Source organism: Rhododendron vialii, chromosome 4a (assembly GCF_030253575.1).
Source record: "Rhododendron vialii isolate Sample 1 chromosome 4a, ASM3025357v1".
NCBI classification, from domain to species: domain Eukaryota; kingdom Viridiplantae; phylum Streptophyta; class Magnoliopsida; order Ericales; family Ericaceae; genus Rhododendron; species Rhododendron vialii.
Window position 1 is genome coordinate 34,140,400 of NC_080560.1, and position 16,475 is coordinate 34,156,874.

At 37.7% G+C, this 16,475-nt stretch overlaps 1 protein-coding gene across 7 annotated transcripts; it reads left to right on the forward strand.

The window, feature by feature from the left end:
- The first annotated feature begins 5,993 nt into the window (after window positions 1–5,993).
- On the forward strand, window positions 5,994–14,612 carry LOC131324859 (binding partner of ACD11 1-like). 7 transcript variants are annotated; one of them, XM_058357029.1, is made up of 6 exons: window positions 5,994–6,158; window positions 7,421–7,504; window positions 7,954–8,057; window positions 8,133–8,208; window positions 8,825–8,908; window positions 13,884–14,612. In XM_058357029.1, the coding sequence occupies exons 2-6, from the start codon at window positions 7,427–7,429 to the stop codon at window positions 14,460–14,462; spliced, it is 921 nt and encodes a 306-aa protein (XP_058213012.1). In that variant the 5' UTR covers window positions 5,994–6,158; window positions 7,421–7,426; the 3' UTR covers window positions 14,463–14,612. The 7 variants fall into 7 exon arrangements, with proteins under 7 accessions (XP_058213012.1, XP_058213008.1, XP_058213011.1 ...); XM_058357025.1 differs by having other exon boundaries at window positions 6,028–6,158; window positions 13,881–14,612; XM_058357028.1 differs by having other exon boundaries at window positions 6,054–6,252.
- The last annotated feature ends 1,863 nt before the right edge of the window (window positions 14,613–16,475 follow it).

The window sequence follows — 16,475 nt, forward strand, 5'->3', positions numbered from 1 at the left end:
GGAGCATGGATAAGACACAAGTACTATATTAGAAATTAAGAACTTAAACACACACTTCATTCTTGTCAATCAACCTATCATTGTCCTTTGAATTCCATTTTACTCATCTTTCGATCTTCACACATCCACCACATATGATTACATTCTAACCACTTAGTATCTCATATGTTCCCTATGGGTTCTGGATAGCCACACAAGAAACCCTTCACATCGTCATGTCACGAGATCAATCTAAAGACATTCTGGGCATTAGGACCCCATATACCCAATTTACATTTCGGGTGATCGTGACCCCGTACATCCGATTCTCATTCCGGGTTCTTGAGACCCCGTACATCCGATTCTCATTCCGGGTTCTTGAGACCCTGTACATCCACTCGCACGCTTGGTTCCCAGTTTCAGGTTTCAAGATATCAACTTTTACATTACGTGCTTCACGTTACATCGAATAGCTACCCTTTATATCATTATATTCTTCACTTGTTCTTAAACCGTCATTAATTCCCCTTTAAGCAATCTACTAACCTTTCACTTCAAGTTAAACCCGTACCCCACGCATCAACTGCTCACTATGGTTTTCAATTCAATTAAGGCGGTAATATATCACATTATATCCGTCGATCCTAGTTTTCGTGATAATTAACTCAATAAGTTCATTCAAGTCCATCAGACATGGTTTTATGTATAAAATAGGCAGTGTTCTCGAAATACAAGGAAGAATGCATTAATGAACCCAATAGAGTCGATGAAAGGCTCCAAGAGTTGTTTGGAAGAACGTATGAATAGCTGCTGAAAGATACTGTAACAGCTCAACCACCTACCGGTAGGTGATTGAACTCTACCGGTAGAAGGAAAGAATTCGGTACTTGACCTACCGGTAGGTAAACGAGTCCTACTGGTAGAAACTGCGAACAGAAGAGTCAACATTTTGGATGAACCAACTTGTACCTGACCTACCGGTAGGTGAAAAGTTCCTACCAGTATTGGTAGAAACTGCGAACAGAAGAGCCAACATTTTGGATGAACCAACTTGTACCTGACCGGAATTCGGTACTTGACCTACCGGTAGGTAAACGAGTCCTATTGGTAGAAACTGTGAACAGAAGAGCCAATATTTTGGATGAACCAACTTGTACCTGACCTACCGGTAGGTGAAAAGTTCCTACCGGTACTGATAGAAACTGCGAACAGAAGAGCCAACATTTTGGATGAACCAACTTGTACCTGACCTACCGGTAAGTGAAAAGTTCCTACCGGTAGAAGTTGAGCAGCTTAAGCAGCTTTTAAGTTGCTGCAGTACGTTTGAGTTGGTTGAGGGAAAAAGTTTTTACTTGTCCTACCGGTAGGTAAAAAGTTCCTACCAGTAAGGAGAGTGTTTTCCAGACGATTTTTAACAGGATTTTCAGATTTCGATCCAATCTCAATAACCAACAACACAAGCTCAAAAATGATATAAGAACACTCAAATAACATATAAAGAGAGGTAGAATTCCCTACCTCGAGTATCCAAGCTGAAACCAAAGAGATTGAGCAAGCCCTAACTTCCGGAATCCCAACCGAGCTAAATACACCGAACCGAGCTCTATCCAATGCGATACGAGCCCGAATACGCAAATAGGAGATGGAGTTGAGATTGATTGTTGTGGGTTTTGAGTTTGGAGGAGAGTTTTCGGGTGAGAGAGTGAGAGAGATGAAGAGAGCCGGGAGATGGAGAAGGGAAAATATTTCCCCTGCCACACACACACACACACACACACACACACACACACACACACATATACCATATTACACTAATACCCATATCTCCCAAATCCTTGCACATTAACCCCCCAACCAAAATTTCCGCATTAAACCATCATTTATCCCTTTATAAACTTTTAAATTATATAAAGAAATTTACGGGTCTCTACAATAATGAGCAATTTAAATCATTTTTCAAAGACCTGAAATGAGCTCTAAAAAAAGATCAATAAATCGTTAATATAAGATCGAGTGACCAAACGCTTAATTTTAGATTATTGATCGATTATTTTTTATTGGGCCTAGTTCAGATTCCTTTCGTAGGCTTCTCTCAAGCCCAATAAAATTGTTCGAACTATTCACTTTGTACACTTTACAGACTTGTTCTTTTGAACTTAACTTAAATTTGAGAATTTCATTCTTATTTGAATTTTTTATTTTTTTTGCATTTGTTAGTTTTGCGCAAAATTTTTATGGGTTATTGATTCGTCTTGACGAGAGGAATCAGAAAGTAAATTTTTTTTTTTACTTTTACCCAAGTATTTTGAGAAATAACCATTTTTTAGTAAAATTTTTTTTTTGTGTGCTAAAAAGTGGTTATTTCTCAAAATACTTGGATAAAAGTGCCAACATTTTAATTTTTCAATTCCTCTCATCGAGATAAATCAATAACCTACAAAAATTTGGCGCAGAACCAACAAATGCAAAAAAAAAAAAAATTCAAATAAGGACAACTTTTAGATTTATGTTACTTGTTCAAAAGAACAAGGAAAGACCAATATTTGAGGGATTGGGTCTCGGACTGGGCGCATGATTGTTCTTAACTTAGTTTAGGAATATGATGCCGTTCTCCTCGTTCCTGTTAGTCTTTGCAACAATTTCAATGATTAATAAAAAAATTAGCCGTTCAAAAAAAAAAGAAAAGGAAAAGACCAATATTAATGCCAGAAATCAGTTTGGTATGAAACTAGTTGTGCAAGAAAATATAGCGTGTTAAAGTTTCAAACTAGATTTGGCAGCCCACTTTTTTCAAAAGGAATTTGGCAGCCCATTTGTTCTGTAGCGCACGATAATCTTCTTAGCAAAGTTTACTAACTGAAATGGTTTCGACTTTTTTTTTTTTTTTTTTTAAGGGAAAATGACAGCCTATGACGTGTTTTGATAATTAATACCTGTCAAGAACATGCTGAGAAGCTTCAAACTAAAACGAGACTGGGCCATACGGAACTGGACATGAGCCTAGTCTTCCTAAGTCGGCGCCAATGTGAAAAGAAGAGGTTTTCGCCAAAACGATCGAATACCCCGTCTAATTTTGTACTCCTTTCGGATTTCAAGTGGTCTAGTCATCTTCTTGACCTCGATAGCGACAGAGATCTATAGAGACCATCAAACACGGATGGAGTACTATAAATAGTGTAGTAAAAGAGCTTGATACCACTCGAGGACGAGGTTTTTCCGCAGAAATAAATAAAGAGTCATCATGAGTGTGAATGTAGTTTTCTTCCTAAGATGTCAATAGGAACGGTCAAGTGAGAAATTGAAATCAATGACTTAACGTGTTGAAAAGCAAATAAAAAATGGACAATGGCAGCTAGCACAACTGTAAAATGGAAAAGAAAACTAGTGAAAGATAGACAAAACATGAGAAAGCAAGAATTGTGTAGTAGACCGGAATGGATACTAGAAGCAATCATGTTTGGGACTTTAACAGGTGTTTGGGGTGTTGGGACCCGAGGGACACCACGCACGCAAACTCACATAGTGATTTCGGAGAAAAACTTCCTTCGTATATATTCACACACAATATAAATAAAGATGAAAAAACTCTCTGGAAATCACACGCCTGTTCCTCTCCGAGAAGTCACAGACCGGCTCCTCCTGAGATGGAAATGCTAAGCAACCTTCCCATTTACGCTAGACTTGAAAGATACTACTATTTTTTCAAATTATAGAAGAAAAGTCCATGTTAAGTTCTCAATTCAAATAAATATAAAACCTACAGATGCAATTATTCTCTTATATAAAATTCGAATGACAATGTCACTCGCAAACCGTGTCACTATAAACACTGAATTAATAAGCTACGTCATGCATTAAAATAGACACGGTGAATAAGTCTTATTATCCGTACAGACATATTTTTATAAGAAACGCGGAAGTGATCATCATCGCGTATACTCTTGTTATGATCAATACTTTTGACATTTTGAACCTTTCATTGTTCATGAACTTTCAAGAAGTCTCATTGTATTGTTGTTTTTATAAAAAAAAACGCGAAAGTGATGATCACTGCAAAATGCACATACTCTAGTCATGCCTAGATGGATCTATTTTTGTGAGTTCCCCCCACGCCCGGACAAACTCAAGACATGCCCTACCAGGCGCAATGAAGATCTCTGTTTGAACGAGGTCACTTTCAAAGTGAACCCTGCTCTCTTTTTCTGTTTTCCATTTTTAAGGTTTTTTGTGGGACTGGACTGGTCAAGTCATCTTCTTGACCTTGACTAAAATATCTTTTTTTTCTTGACCATGACTAAATAGTCTTTTTGTTTGGAATTATTGGAATTGTTATTGGAACCCAAATGTGAATGAAGTGAATAGAAAGTTACTGTGCATGAAACACGGAAATCTGAAAGGATTCCATCGAAGGGACATTCTATAAGCCAACAAGGCAACAAAGACAATTGATGGGACTTCACAGTATAGTCCCCAAAAGACATGGTTGATTGCTTTTGTTAGCTCCAAAAAGCCGCGTGCTCTCTTTTGCTTCATAATTTTATTCAACATATGCCACATTTTTTTAATTTACTTATATTCCATTATTTATTGAGTTGTAGTTTTTTTTTTTAGGCGTAGCAAGTTTGTATAAGATTAAAGTGGAAATAATCTTTATTTGTAATTGATAGTGGTTGAATCGAATGACAAAACGACAGTACGACTTCGCGGTCTCAACTGTATTATTGTATTAGAAAAATAAGAAATACAAAAAATCAACATAGAGTACTAGACACGTGAAATATCTATAGATAATGGATGAGATCATATGAATTTCCTGATTAATTACATTGCGTACTCTGTATTTGGTTTGAACGTCACAAAGATGAGATATACTATATGGCCGACAAAGAGATTTGTAGAATATTATCAGCTTCTCTCCCACATGTGGTTACCAAATTAATAATCTCACTATGTACAACTATTAGTCGTTGAAAATAAATAGTTCATATTGTACATGTCTATCAAACACGGAATTAACTAATCCTACATGCCTATCCAACACGGAATTAAGTAATCGCAGCAAATATTTTATCTAGAGGAAAACTTAAAAATCCAACTCTAAAATTCACTTCCTTGAGGTTAGAATATCCGGTTCAAGTGCACTGAAAGATGCTTGAGTCATGCACCCTTTCTCACCATAAAGAAAGAAAGAAAGGATAAGTTTTTCAGTGCGGAACGGGTACCATACCCTCTCCTTTAAATCGCTAGTATTAAAACATTTCATGCCCTCTCCTTTTCACATGTTCCAAACAATAGCATTAGTTGTTAAAAATAAAAAATAAAGACTTCTTGTAAAAATGTTCCATACCCTTTTGTTGGGACACCATATCCTTTTGTTGCAGCGATTCTTGCAAAAAAGAAAAAAAAAAAGAATCCAATTTACCTCGTTTGGAACTTGATATTTTCTTTGGTTTGTCATCGATTTGCATCTGCTCTCAAAAAATGAAATGCAAAGGATGAGTTAACCTTGATTAGCATGGAGTTAAAGTAGTTTAGTTTTTTTTTTTTTTTGAGTGTAAAAGGTCTAGTAAAACAAATTATCTTTGATCACGTGCCGGTAGCTAGAAGTGTGTTCCACTAATTAAAATAAGTACTTATTTTTTGAATTAAAAGCGATGTATTATGAGAGAATGACCTATCTAGTAAAACAGAAAATAAGTACTTAAAAAATAATTATCTTATTGGAACGGGGCTTGGTATTTCGACTAAAACTTTTGTGCTACAACTTATTGGCTTTTGTAAAATTATTCATATTTAACGATTTTTTTTTTCAAAAGTTAAGTTGTTTTTACTAAATTAAAACATTCAACTTATTTTCTTTCAAATACCCAACGCATTTTCAGCAATTTTTAATTTACTGAAAAGAACTTAACTACAAATAGCATTAGAAGCTGCCCATAACTTTATAGCTTACCAAAAACGCCCCAGGCTAACCAGGGTTAGCGTAATTCACAATTAAAATTTGATTGTCGTTTGTGGTCGTGCAAAAATCCCGCCACTTGATACATGCCGACGTAGAGGGTAGTTAGCAGACATCCTCGGTCGATCATTAAACCGATTACTCTCTCTCTCTCTCCTCTAACATTTTCTAAAATTCAAGGAATAACTCATCGAACTCGTCGGGTGATCAAGAAATATCGGTAAGCCTTTCTCTAGGCGTTAGATTCTTTGCTTTCGTCATATGACTAACCCATTCCCAGATCACGCATTTACCTTTGAAGTTTTAATGATCAGGTACTTTCTTCTATTTTAGAGGTACTTTTCTCTTGCTTTATGTAAATGGGTTGTTATGCCTGTGCGAGAAGCTTGCATTAAAATCAAAATGTACTACTATCCAAGAAGAAGCCACCACTTTGGTGTCCCCATTTTTTTCTACCATGTTTCTCTTCTCGGTTTCGATAATGTTCTGTAACTAGAATTTAATTAACTGTTAAAATGCTTTCATCCTTCTTTAATGGTAAGGGTTCTTTGGCGATTCGGAAAGAGATCAATATTATGTTCAATAGAGGCTGCGTTCTTGTAAAATTATTTGTCAATTTGGGTTGTACGTTGTCAAGGGTTCGGGGTTCGCAGCAAGGATATTATGGTAATAGGTGATGTAAACCCTAAGATAAAATAGTTGTATTTGCTATTCGCAGTAGCCAATGCAACCTGTATTCTTTCTTCATTCGATACAAAATGGAGTTGGTGTGAGCTGTGGATGTACTAAACAATGTGTTGGAAAACCACGTAAAAATCTGTGGCTTGCGTTCTCGTTTTTGTTTGTTTGTTTCGCATTGTGTGTTTGTCAGTTTGTCCGAATTCCCAACACCATCACCATATATTTCCCTTTATTTGGAATTTGAAGGTTTTCTTTTGCCTTTCTGAGCTTCGGAAATCCTATACATATTCAAAAGTTCAAGTTATTACGAATCAAAGAGAAATTACTATTGCGAACCAAAGAAACAATCGGATATGTCAAAAGGAATCAAAGAGAAATTCCTAGGTAACTTGGAATCAAAGAGAAATGACCATCAATGATATGATATGTAAATCACATTTGTGGGGGAGTAATGGCCAACTTAAAATTTGACACTGTCAAAAGGATAAGGCTTCAGAAACCGAAATGCGAATTGTAAAGTATGGACTTTTCCGCTAATTAGGCTATTAATTTGTTCATGTATTCAGTTTTGTAGGCAACTTGGGCTTTTCCCTTGGATTTATCTGTGAAAAGTACTAATTTTCAGTTAGGCACATATGTATAGTTATAGCCTGCTTTATCTTTAGTATGCTTTCCTCTGCCTTCGCTTCATTTCGCCGGACACTGGTATAAGAGTCTTGTGGGGAATCATGTGCATGTAATATTTGCACTTTAACAGTATTTTTTCCACGAGAGGCACCTAATTTGGTATGTGACATGCAGGTCTCCATGGACCATACTGATTCAAGGACAGGAGTAGATGCCCCGCCAAGCAGTACTCCGAATTGGACAATTAACGTTTCAGATGTGAGGAAAATACATAATACAATACTACTATAAAAATCCATCATTGGGTGCTTACTAGAACTGTTTTCTATTCGCATAAGTGGGAGTTGGAACCCCGTCGTCTGTAAATTCCTGTTGTTCGACATCATATGCACTTCATAGGAATGGTGATGGTAGTCGTAATTTAAAGAGATCAGGAATGCCAAACCTAATCGTAGCTAAGTAGTTTGGATATACTATTCGATATCACAGTCGAGAAACACAAAAGTTTGAACTTCATTGAAGTGACTTATATTTGTCCGGTGTGTATTTATTTTGTGGGAGTTTGACTTGTGGTAATCGCGTTAAACATTGTTCATTAAATGGTTCAGCTCATTCAAACATCGTTCAAAAAGTTTCTTTCTATTATCAACCCTTTGTCAGTGTCTGGTACCTGTACTTAACTATTGCTGTTTTACCTCCCCTAACAGACGAGGACAGTTAAAGTCGGTAACGTCTCACTTGCTGCCTCTGAGAGGGATATCAAAGAATTCTTTTCTTTTTCTGGTGATATCCAATATGTTGAAATGCAGAGGTCAGCTCCCCTTAGTCACCCGCTATTACTTTCTTGCGTAGTTCTGCTTAATAGAGGTTGTGATGCATTCTGCAGGGAAACGGAAACATCTCAGCTTGCATATGTCACTTTCAAAGCTTCACAGGGAGCCGACACAGCAATGCTTTTGACTGTATGCTAAATTGATCCCACATCACATTAGTCACGTTCTCCGATTTTGGGTATCATGTTTTACAAAAATTAATCTGTTGACAGGGCAATGCATATCAGCACAATGTTGTAGGTATCAATGAATTGGGAAGGTATAGGAAGTCCTATAGTGCAAGCATGAAACTTAGATGTTATTATAAGGAGAGAACCTTGGAAATATTCAACTTGATAAACATGTGTTCAAAAAGATCACATCGAGTAGAACATAACAAATCTTTAATCCTGTTTAAAGTCCTTCTCTGTTAGCGGCTCACTCCTCGGAAATGCTTGGGTATCAAAGCAGCAAGGTTGCAACAGCTAGTTCCTTGTTTTCGTTTTTCCATTTTTGTTGGCTAGGGTATCCTTGACTTCACTCTGGCTAATTCTTGATTTATTCAGTCCTCCCATGCTACATTTACCAGGTAATAACAGGACCTAAGCCTTGAAACTTGCATAAGGTGGAGTGAGGAATGGAATATTCAACAGATCTTTGAGCATTCTTAAGTGGATGTCTAAGCTTACCGGCGGAAATATTTTGACTGGAAGTTTGGTGTTCAATTAACCCATTTTGTCTTCTTTTCTTTTCTTTTTTGAATTAGGGATCAACAATAGCCGATCGTTCTATCTCTGTAACAGCTGTTGAGAACTACCAGCTGCCTCCTGATGCTCCTCCTACAACCCCGGTAAGTCACCTGCCTTTTACCTAATTATAGTCAACATCTTGTTCAAACTGGTACATAAAGAAGTTGATTAGGCTAATCACCGGGCAATGGACTTAGAGGTACTTATGTGATCTTGACTAATTGAAGTTTCCTGAAAACCCCAAGGTACTTTACTCTTATTGTTTTAAGTATACAAGAAACTTCAACTGGAATATTACAATACTGAAGGCGCGTTTAGTAAACTACTATGAAAATGTTGATGATTTCATACAAGGCTACTTACGGATTAAAATAAATGAAAGTGGTGAAGAATTATTCTTCTTTGGTTTTCTTCATGGCTATAATTTCCACATTCTAATCACCCTTAAAATTGGAAGCTTAGTCCCATACCCTATAGCGACCTCTTTTGACGTTCATGCAGTAAGTGCAATTTTATGGCTGGGAAACCTACAATAGAGAATAACTAATTGATTTTATGTGAAGAAGAGCAAATAATAACTATAATAACTAGAACAATATCAATTCTAACGGAATGAAAAAAAAATACAATAGAGGAATTCTAGGTGCGTTATTGAAGACTGATGTAGTTTTTTTTGGGTAAATTAGATTGATATAGTTGTAACTATTAAAATTGAACGTCTCGTTGCATGACATTTTAATGGGTCTTAATTTCGGGATGCATCTAAATATTGGATTCATCGAATTCCCATGTATATTCGGTCATTGACATGCAAAACATCAGTGCTTCATATTAAAGTCCTGTTATCCTAATTCAACTGTTGCAACACAAGCACTACATAAATTAGGAGACCATGTTACATAAATAGGGCAAAGCCTTCCAGTGGATAGCCGCTGCCATGAACAGGTCAAACTCATCTAATAATCGACTAACACAAACTACAAAGTTTTGGAGGTGGCTGAAGAGATGAAAACATCCATTCAGCCACAAGAATGTAAATAACAGAGTAAATATGCTGAAAAGTTGCATTGAAATAGTCATCATCATTTTTTATCACTGGTGATTAGGAAAGGTCACCGCCCTAACATGACCATCCATTTGAAGCGCATAGATGAAATTACTCCCTATTACACTAGAGGGAACTAACTCTTCGAAATCCACCCCACTTATGTAGCACAGACACGGATACGGATACAAACACAGGTATGGACAAGGATACAGACAAGGGAATTATAAAAAAATGGAGATAAGGGCATGGCGGGGGACACGCCATGTGTGTGTGTATGTCCCCAAGTTTAAATTGCAAAATGTAAACAAAACAAGATGGATGAGAGAAATCTGATGTTAGGGTTTCTTCTCTTTAGGACTTGTTTTTATAGGTTAACTTACACTTACATTTCAGACTTTTCAGTAACAACATAGTTTCCCACAAAAAATTAAAAAAATACACTTAAACCCCCGCCGTGTCCCCATTCATGTCCCAGAAGTGTCCCTGCCGTGCCCCCCTAAAACAATATAACTTAAATAATTGGCTACGTGGCTTGTCGGACATGTATCTAGTCGTGTCCTTGTGTTAGACACAGCGATATCTCGACCTCTAGAGGTGTCGGTGCTACACAGCTAGAGGTGTCTCGTGTACCCCATTTGGGGGGAACCACATAGATTGATGTGTTTCTCTGTCATTGCTTCATTATTCGTGTGTGTGTGGGTGTTTGGTCTGTTGATCCCGTGGATGTACCCGATTTGGGGTAACCACGTATATTGTTGTGTTTCTCTAAGTTTGCTTCATTATTCGCGTTAGTGCGTTTGGTTTGTCAATCCTGTGCACAAAGCCGTCCACAAATAATCTAGTTAGTTACAAGAAGTCATTGATGTAAAGATGCAAGATAGAACTCTATCCTAGTGTAGACAGAAATCATGTACAAAAAACATTCAGCTTTGTATGACACAGACTAATTGAACCAGAATGGGTACTTATGTATGACTGTTTTTTTTTTTTTGGGTAAATGATGCATTTTATAACCAACCAACCAAAAACCACGGGAATAACCCACTACACAGGAAAAAAACTGTACAAAGAAAAACCTATTACAAACTACAAAAGAATCAAACCACTCTTAACAAGTGGTAATACCCAGAATTCGAGGAGAGATATTCCAAAGATGACAAAATCTTTGGTTTTCCATTGAATTAGGAATATGTTTCCAAGAGCTGACTCGAAGTCTCAAATTGTCTTCTATGCGAGCAAAAATCACATCGGAATTCATTGGCCTTCCCCCAAACACCCTAGAGTTTCTCTCAAGCCAAATATAATACACCCCTGCAGCTAAAGACAGCTTGAAGAGGAGTGCTCGAAAGGAATTATCTTTACAATAACCCATAGCCCATATAAGTTCGTCATCCCAATTTCCTGGGCTTTTGTGAACTTCAAATCGGCTTAGAACTGAACGCCAAACCTGTCTTGAGAAATTACATTGAAAGAATAGATGATTGGCTGATTCATTATGCTGAGAACAAAGACTACAGAGGGGGTCAATAGGCAGTCCCCACCTTCTAAGTCTATCTTTAGTGGCAAGCTTCCTTAAGCAAGCAATCCACAAAATAAATGCCCACTTGGGGACGTTTTTTGAGAACCAAACAAGTGAAGACCAACACACCTTGGGTCTCCTATTTCTCAGAGCTTCCCAAGTGTGCTTAGATGAATAACTGCCAGTAGGGGAGATAATCCAAGTAATCACATCCTCCCTATCGTCATGTGGGATGAAAGAGTTAGGAATAGAATTTTGAATCTGCTGAATAATCCTATTACGAGGTCTAGGCCAATGCCAAGCACCATTAGCAATAACAGAGCTGACTTTATCATAAAGAGAAGGGCCCAGCCTGGATAAAGTTCTGTCATCAAAGAGTTTGTAAAGATGGCCATTTGGATGCCAATTGTCCAACCACAAGAAAGTGGCCTTCCCATTGCCTATTGTGTGCTTTACAAATTTATGCCCCAAATCTCTTAACTTCATGAGCTTTCTAACTGTCCAAGAACAGTCATACGGAATAGGCATGTACCAGAAGTTGCCGCCTTTTATAATATAGGTATGAACCCATTGAACCCACAGAGTGTCCTCCTTTTTACTTAGAGCCCAAAGGTGCCTCATCATGGATGCTTTATTCCACAATTTCAAGGATTTGAAACCCAAACCACCTTCAGATTTTGGAGAACAAACATCCAGCCACTGCACTTTAGCCCCTGTCTTCTTTAGATTAAGCCCAGACCAAAGAAATGCTCTAAGCATGGCTTCCACCTCTTCCACAATTTTCTGTGGTAGGACAAACAATGAGCACCAATATGTTTGCATGCTAAAAAGAACAGGATTAGCAAAGCTCTGCCCCCAAAAGAAAGAGATCTATTTGTCCAGCTTTCTATTCTTTGCTTGGTGTTCTCCTTTAACTGCACACAGTCTTCATACTTCAATCTAGTAGAAATAAGAGGCACTCCAAGATACTTCACAGGCAATGAGCCCTCTGGGATGGGAAGTAATCGAAGAATGTCATCCTTAACCTCATTACTAACACCAGAAAAGAATACAAGACTCTTCTGTAAATTTGGCTTCAACCCAGAAGAATGAAAAAACTCATCCAAGACTTCCTTGATAATACCAATAGAGGAGCAATCAGCTCCAGACAAGAGAAATAAGTCGTCAGCAAATGCCAAGTAGGAAATGGAGAGTTCACTACATTTGGGATGGAATGTAAACTGCCCCTGAGAAATTTTCCTTTGCAAGATAGCATACAAGCCTTCCATAACCAACAAAAAAAGATAAGGAGAAATAGGGTCTCCTTGCCTTAGCCCCTTTTCCCCTTTGAAGAAGCCCTCAAGTTCCCCATTAATAACCACTGAATACATAGCAGTAGAGATGCATATCCTAATCCAGGAAATAAACTGAGCAGGAAACTCCATTGCTACCATAACTTCAAACAAAAATTCCCAGTCTACTGAATCATAGGCTTTCATTAAGTCTATCTTTATTGCACATCTAGGAAGACCACAATCTCTTTGATAATTTCTAACAAGCTCTTGCATTAGTAAAATGTTGTCTGATATTGATCTGCCCTTAACAAAAGCAGCCTGAGCTTTGTTGATAATAAGAGGTAGAATGGGCTGAAGTCTGTTAGCTAAGATCTTAGTGATAGTTTTATACAGGACATTGCAACAAGCAATAGGTCTGTAGTCTTTCATTGTATGGGGGCAGCTGGTCTTAGGAATTAACGTAAGGGCAGTGGCATTGACATCTTTAAGAAGATAACCTGATCGAAAAAAATGAATGACAGAATCAGTTACCTCTTGGCCAACCAAACTCCAATTCCTTTGAAAGAAACTGGCATTGAATCCATCCGGACCAGGTGATTTATCACCGTTAATAGAAAAAATAGCCACTTTCACTTCTTCAGGAGTTACAGGCAATACTAGCTGATCTTGGAAGGATGGAGGAACAGTATTGGTGAAGACTAATCTCTCCCCTTGCATCTTGTGATCAAAGCTAGTACCCAACAACTTCTGATAGAACCCCAAAATTGCTCCTTTAACATCATTAGGATCCTCCAATCTAGTACCAGCCTCATTGCAGAATGAAAAAATTTTGTTCCTCATTCTGTGACTAGCAACTTTTTTGTGAAAAAAACTTGTGTTATTATCACCCAACTCAAGCCACTTCACTGTAGATTTCTGTCTGCACCAGGCCTCTTCAGCTACACTAAGCTCATTGAATTTAAGCAAGCATAACCTTTCATAAGCTAAAAGAATTGGATCTCCTGAGGAATTAGCAATACGAGTTTGAATAGTGAGGAGCTCATCCCTAGCATGCAAGACCCTTTTTTGAATGTCTCCATAAAATTCCTTATTGAAAGATCTCAAACAAGGTTACTTATGTATGACTGTTAGTAAACATAATAACGGGATACATGTTTCATGCATGTCTACTTTGCAGATGGAATTAGTTTTAGTGATGGTTTTTATTTGCTTTTTTCTTTATTGTTCTGTAACAGGTGACAAAGACAACTGCCACCGGCTCAGCTGTTAAAAAGACCGAGGATGTGGTAAGCACCATGCTTGCCAAAGGCTTCATCCTAGGCAAGGACACCCTTAACAAGGCAAAATCATTCGACGAGTGGCACCACATAACATCGAACGCATCCGCCACAGTTGCCTCTATCGACCGCACAATAGGCCTCACTGAGAAGATAAGCATAGGGACAGCGGTAGTCAATGAAAAGGTGAGAGAAATGGACGAGCGGTTCCAAGTGTCCGAAATAACAAAATCAGCCTTTTCAGCTGCCGAGCAGAAGGCTAGCACTGCGGGGGCTGCTATCATGAGCAATCCTATTGTATCGAGCGGAGCGTCATGGTTGACGAGTGCATTCGGTGCAGTCACCAAAGTAGCTGAGGATGTGAGTAGTATGACCAAGGAGAAGGTTGAAAAGGCAGAGGAGGAAAAGAAAGAGACCCTTGACAAGGAGAGAGCGGCAGTTGTTAACGATTTCGCTCATCTCGACGGGTCTTCAATCGGAGAGATTCAGATTGACACTGCTAGTTCAGCTGATAATCATAAGTTTGCAATTGTATGAATCTCATTGTGCAGTCTCCCATTTTCCTCTGAAACTATGAGTTTTTTTCTCGTGTATAATACTGCCTCTATGTTACACTAAAATTTATGGAGTTCAGAAATATGATTAAGCTTGACTTGTTCTATTAGGCGAGCATGAGCTTCAATTGAACAGATCACGAGCCGATCTTAAATAGTTTGCAGTAGTACTTTTTAAGATCATAAGCTAGACGAACCGAGTGTAGCTTGGAGTTGGACCATTGGCTATTGTTTGTTTTACCTGCTCATGATTACAGTTTGTCCTAACTTCTACAAATATGATTACCCTGTTCATTCTTTCATTTATAGCATATTTTTGGCATGCTTTCTGCATTTCAATGGCTGCTGACAAGTAAAAGATTACCTTGTTCATTCTTTCATTTATAGCATACTTTTGGCATGGTTTCTGCATTTCAACGGCTGCTGACATGTAAAAGCAGCACTCTTTACCGAATTACCTGTGTTTTCATGATTGTTAATTTTGGGAGTTTGAACGACACATAGACCCGCCATTGCGTGCTCAAGGCCCAATTTGTATGGGAGTAATGGCAAAGAGCCCATCACATTACTTGGACTTAATATACATTGAATGATCCGTATCCACTTAAAAGGCTAAACCTTATAAACGGTGAATCACCCAATTGTATATTAAGCAAGGTTGGACCCTTTTTCTATTTAGTCGATGTGAGACTTAAAATTCACACATGTTGTAATAGTTAATTTATTCTCTCTCAGTGCGTTGATTTATAACTCTAGTCTTGTTGTTTGATCATCGGTTCTTGTGGAATATGAGTTTTATTGCACAGTTGGTTATGAAATTGGAAATACCATGGATTATGATTGTACCACAATGTTTGGTAGGTCTCTCTTGGCTACGGAGAACATATAGTTTAAATTATTGTGCTAATACACTTTGTATGTATTGAACATGATCACCATTTTAAAGAAATTATCTTTATACTAATTATTATAATTGCTTATGCTCTTAATTTCAACTTCCACACTTAGTGGCCACATTTAGGTGTGTTTCGACAAAATTAAATTTTCCCTAAAGACATGCAGTGGGTATCAGTTAAAACTTTTGAGATTAATGGTTTGTTTCAATGAGTAGAATTAAAATAGTATACAAATATAGACTGAAGCTGAAAAAATTCACATAAAATGACCTTGAAGCTAGACAATGATACAGTACTATATTTTTTTGAATTTTTTCGTTTTTAGTGAATTTTTGACCTATAGTTATAAGTATTTTTTACCTTTTAGAATCTGTTCATCAAGACCGACTAAAAATTCACTGACAATAATATTGAAATTATTTGTCCAAACACACCCCTACCAATTGAGCTGTGTTTTATTTTTTATTTTTTTATAATTTAGTCATCCGGGCTAACTTACGTACAACTCGAGTACTAATCATGAGAGACCAGTTCCACCGTTCAATTAAGCTATGGCGATGAGCTCATCTTGATTCTGACTCCCATGTTTTCGTTGGTGTGTCTATACATCCTGATAATTATATATACCCACACATGTGTGCATGTGAATGGCTATGTGTATATTTGATATGGGTACGTGTCGGGGTGGAAATTTCCGAAAATAACACGACACGACGCGAGATGGGAATTTATGTGTGCATGTGTGATCGGTTAGGTGTATATATCTGATAAGAGAATAACTTATTTGCGGAGCTTTCCGTAAATTGAGTTAGTTTACGGAGGCCGAATTGCACGCGTCCAAAGTGCTTTTGGACAGTCCGGATCGAAAATCAATTTGGACCGGTGTGTGTATGTATGATCTGACGGTGTTGGAGAAAATTAAAACTCTCGAGGAGGCGGAGAATGGAATAGGATTCCCCATGTTAACTTTGACGAGTGTGAAAACTATTCAAGGTGCATGTTTATTTTCCCACTACCAAAGTAGGTAGTTTGACGTACGCCAAATTGAAATAGTAAAATACGTTGACGGACGTGAGAGGGCTGCAAACCAACCGAGCCGA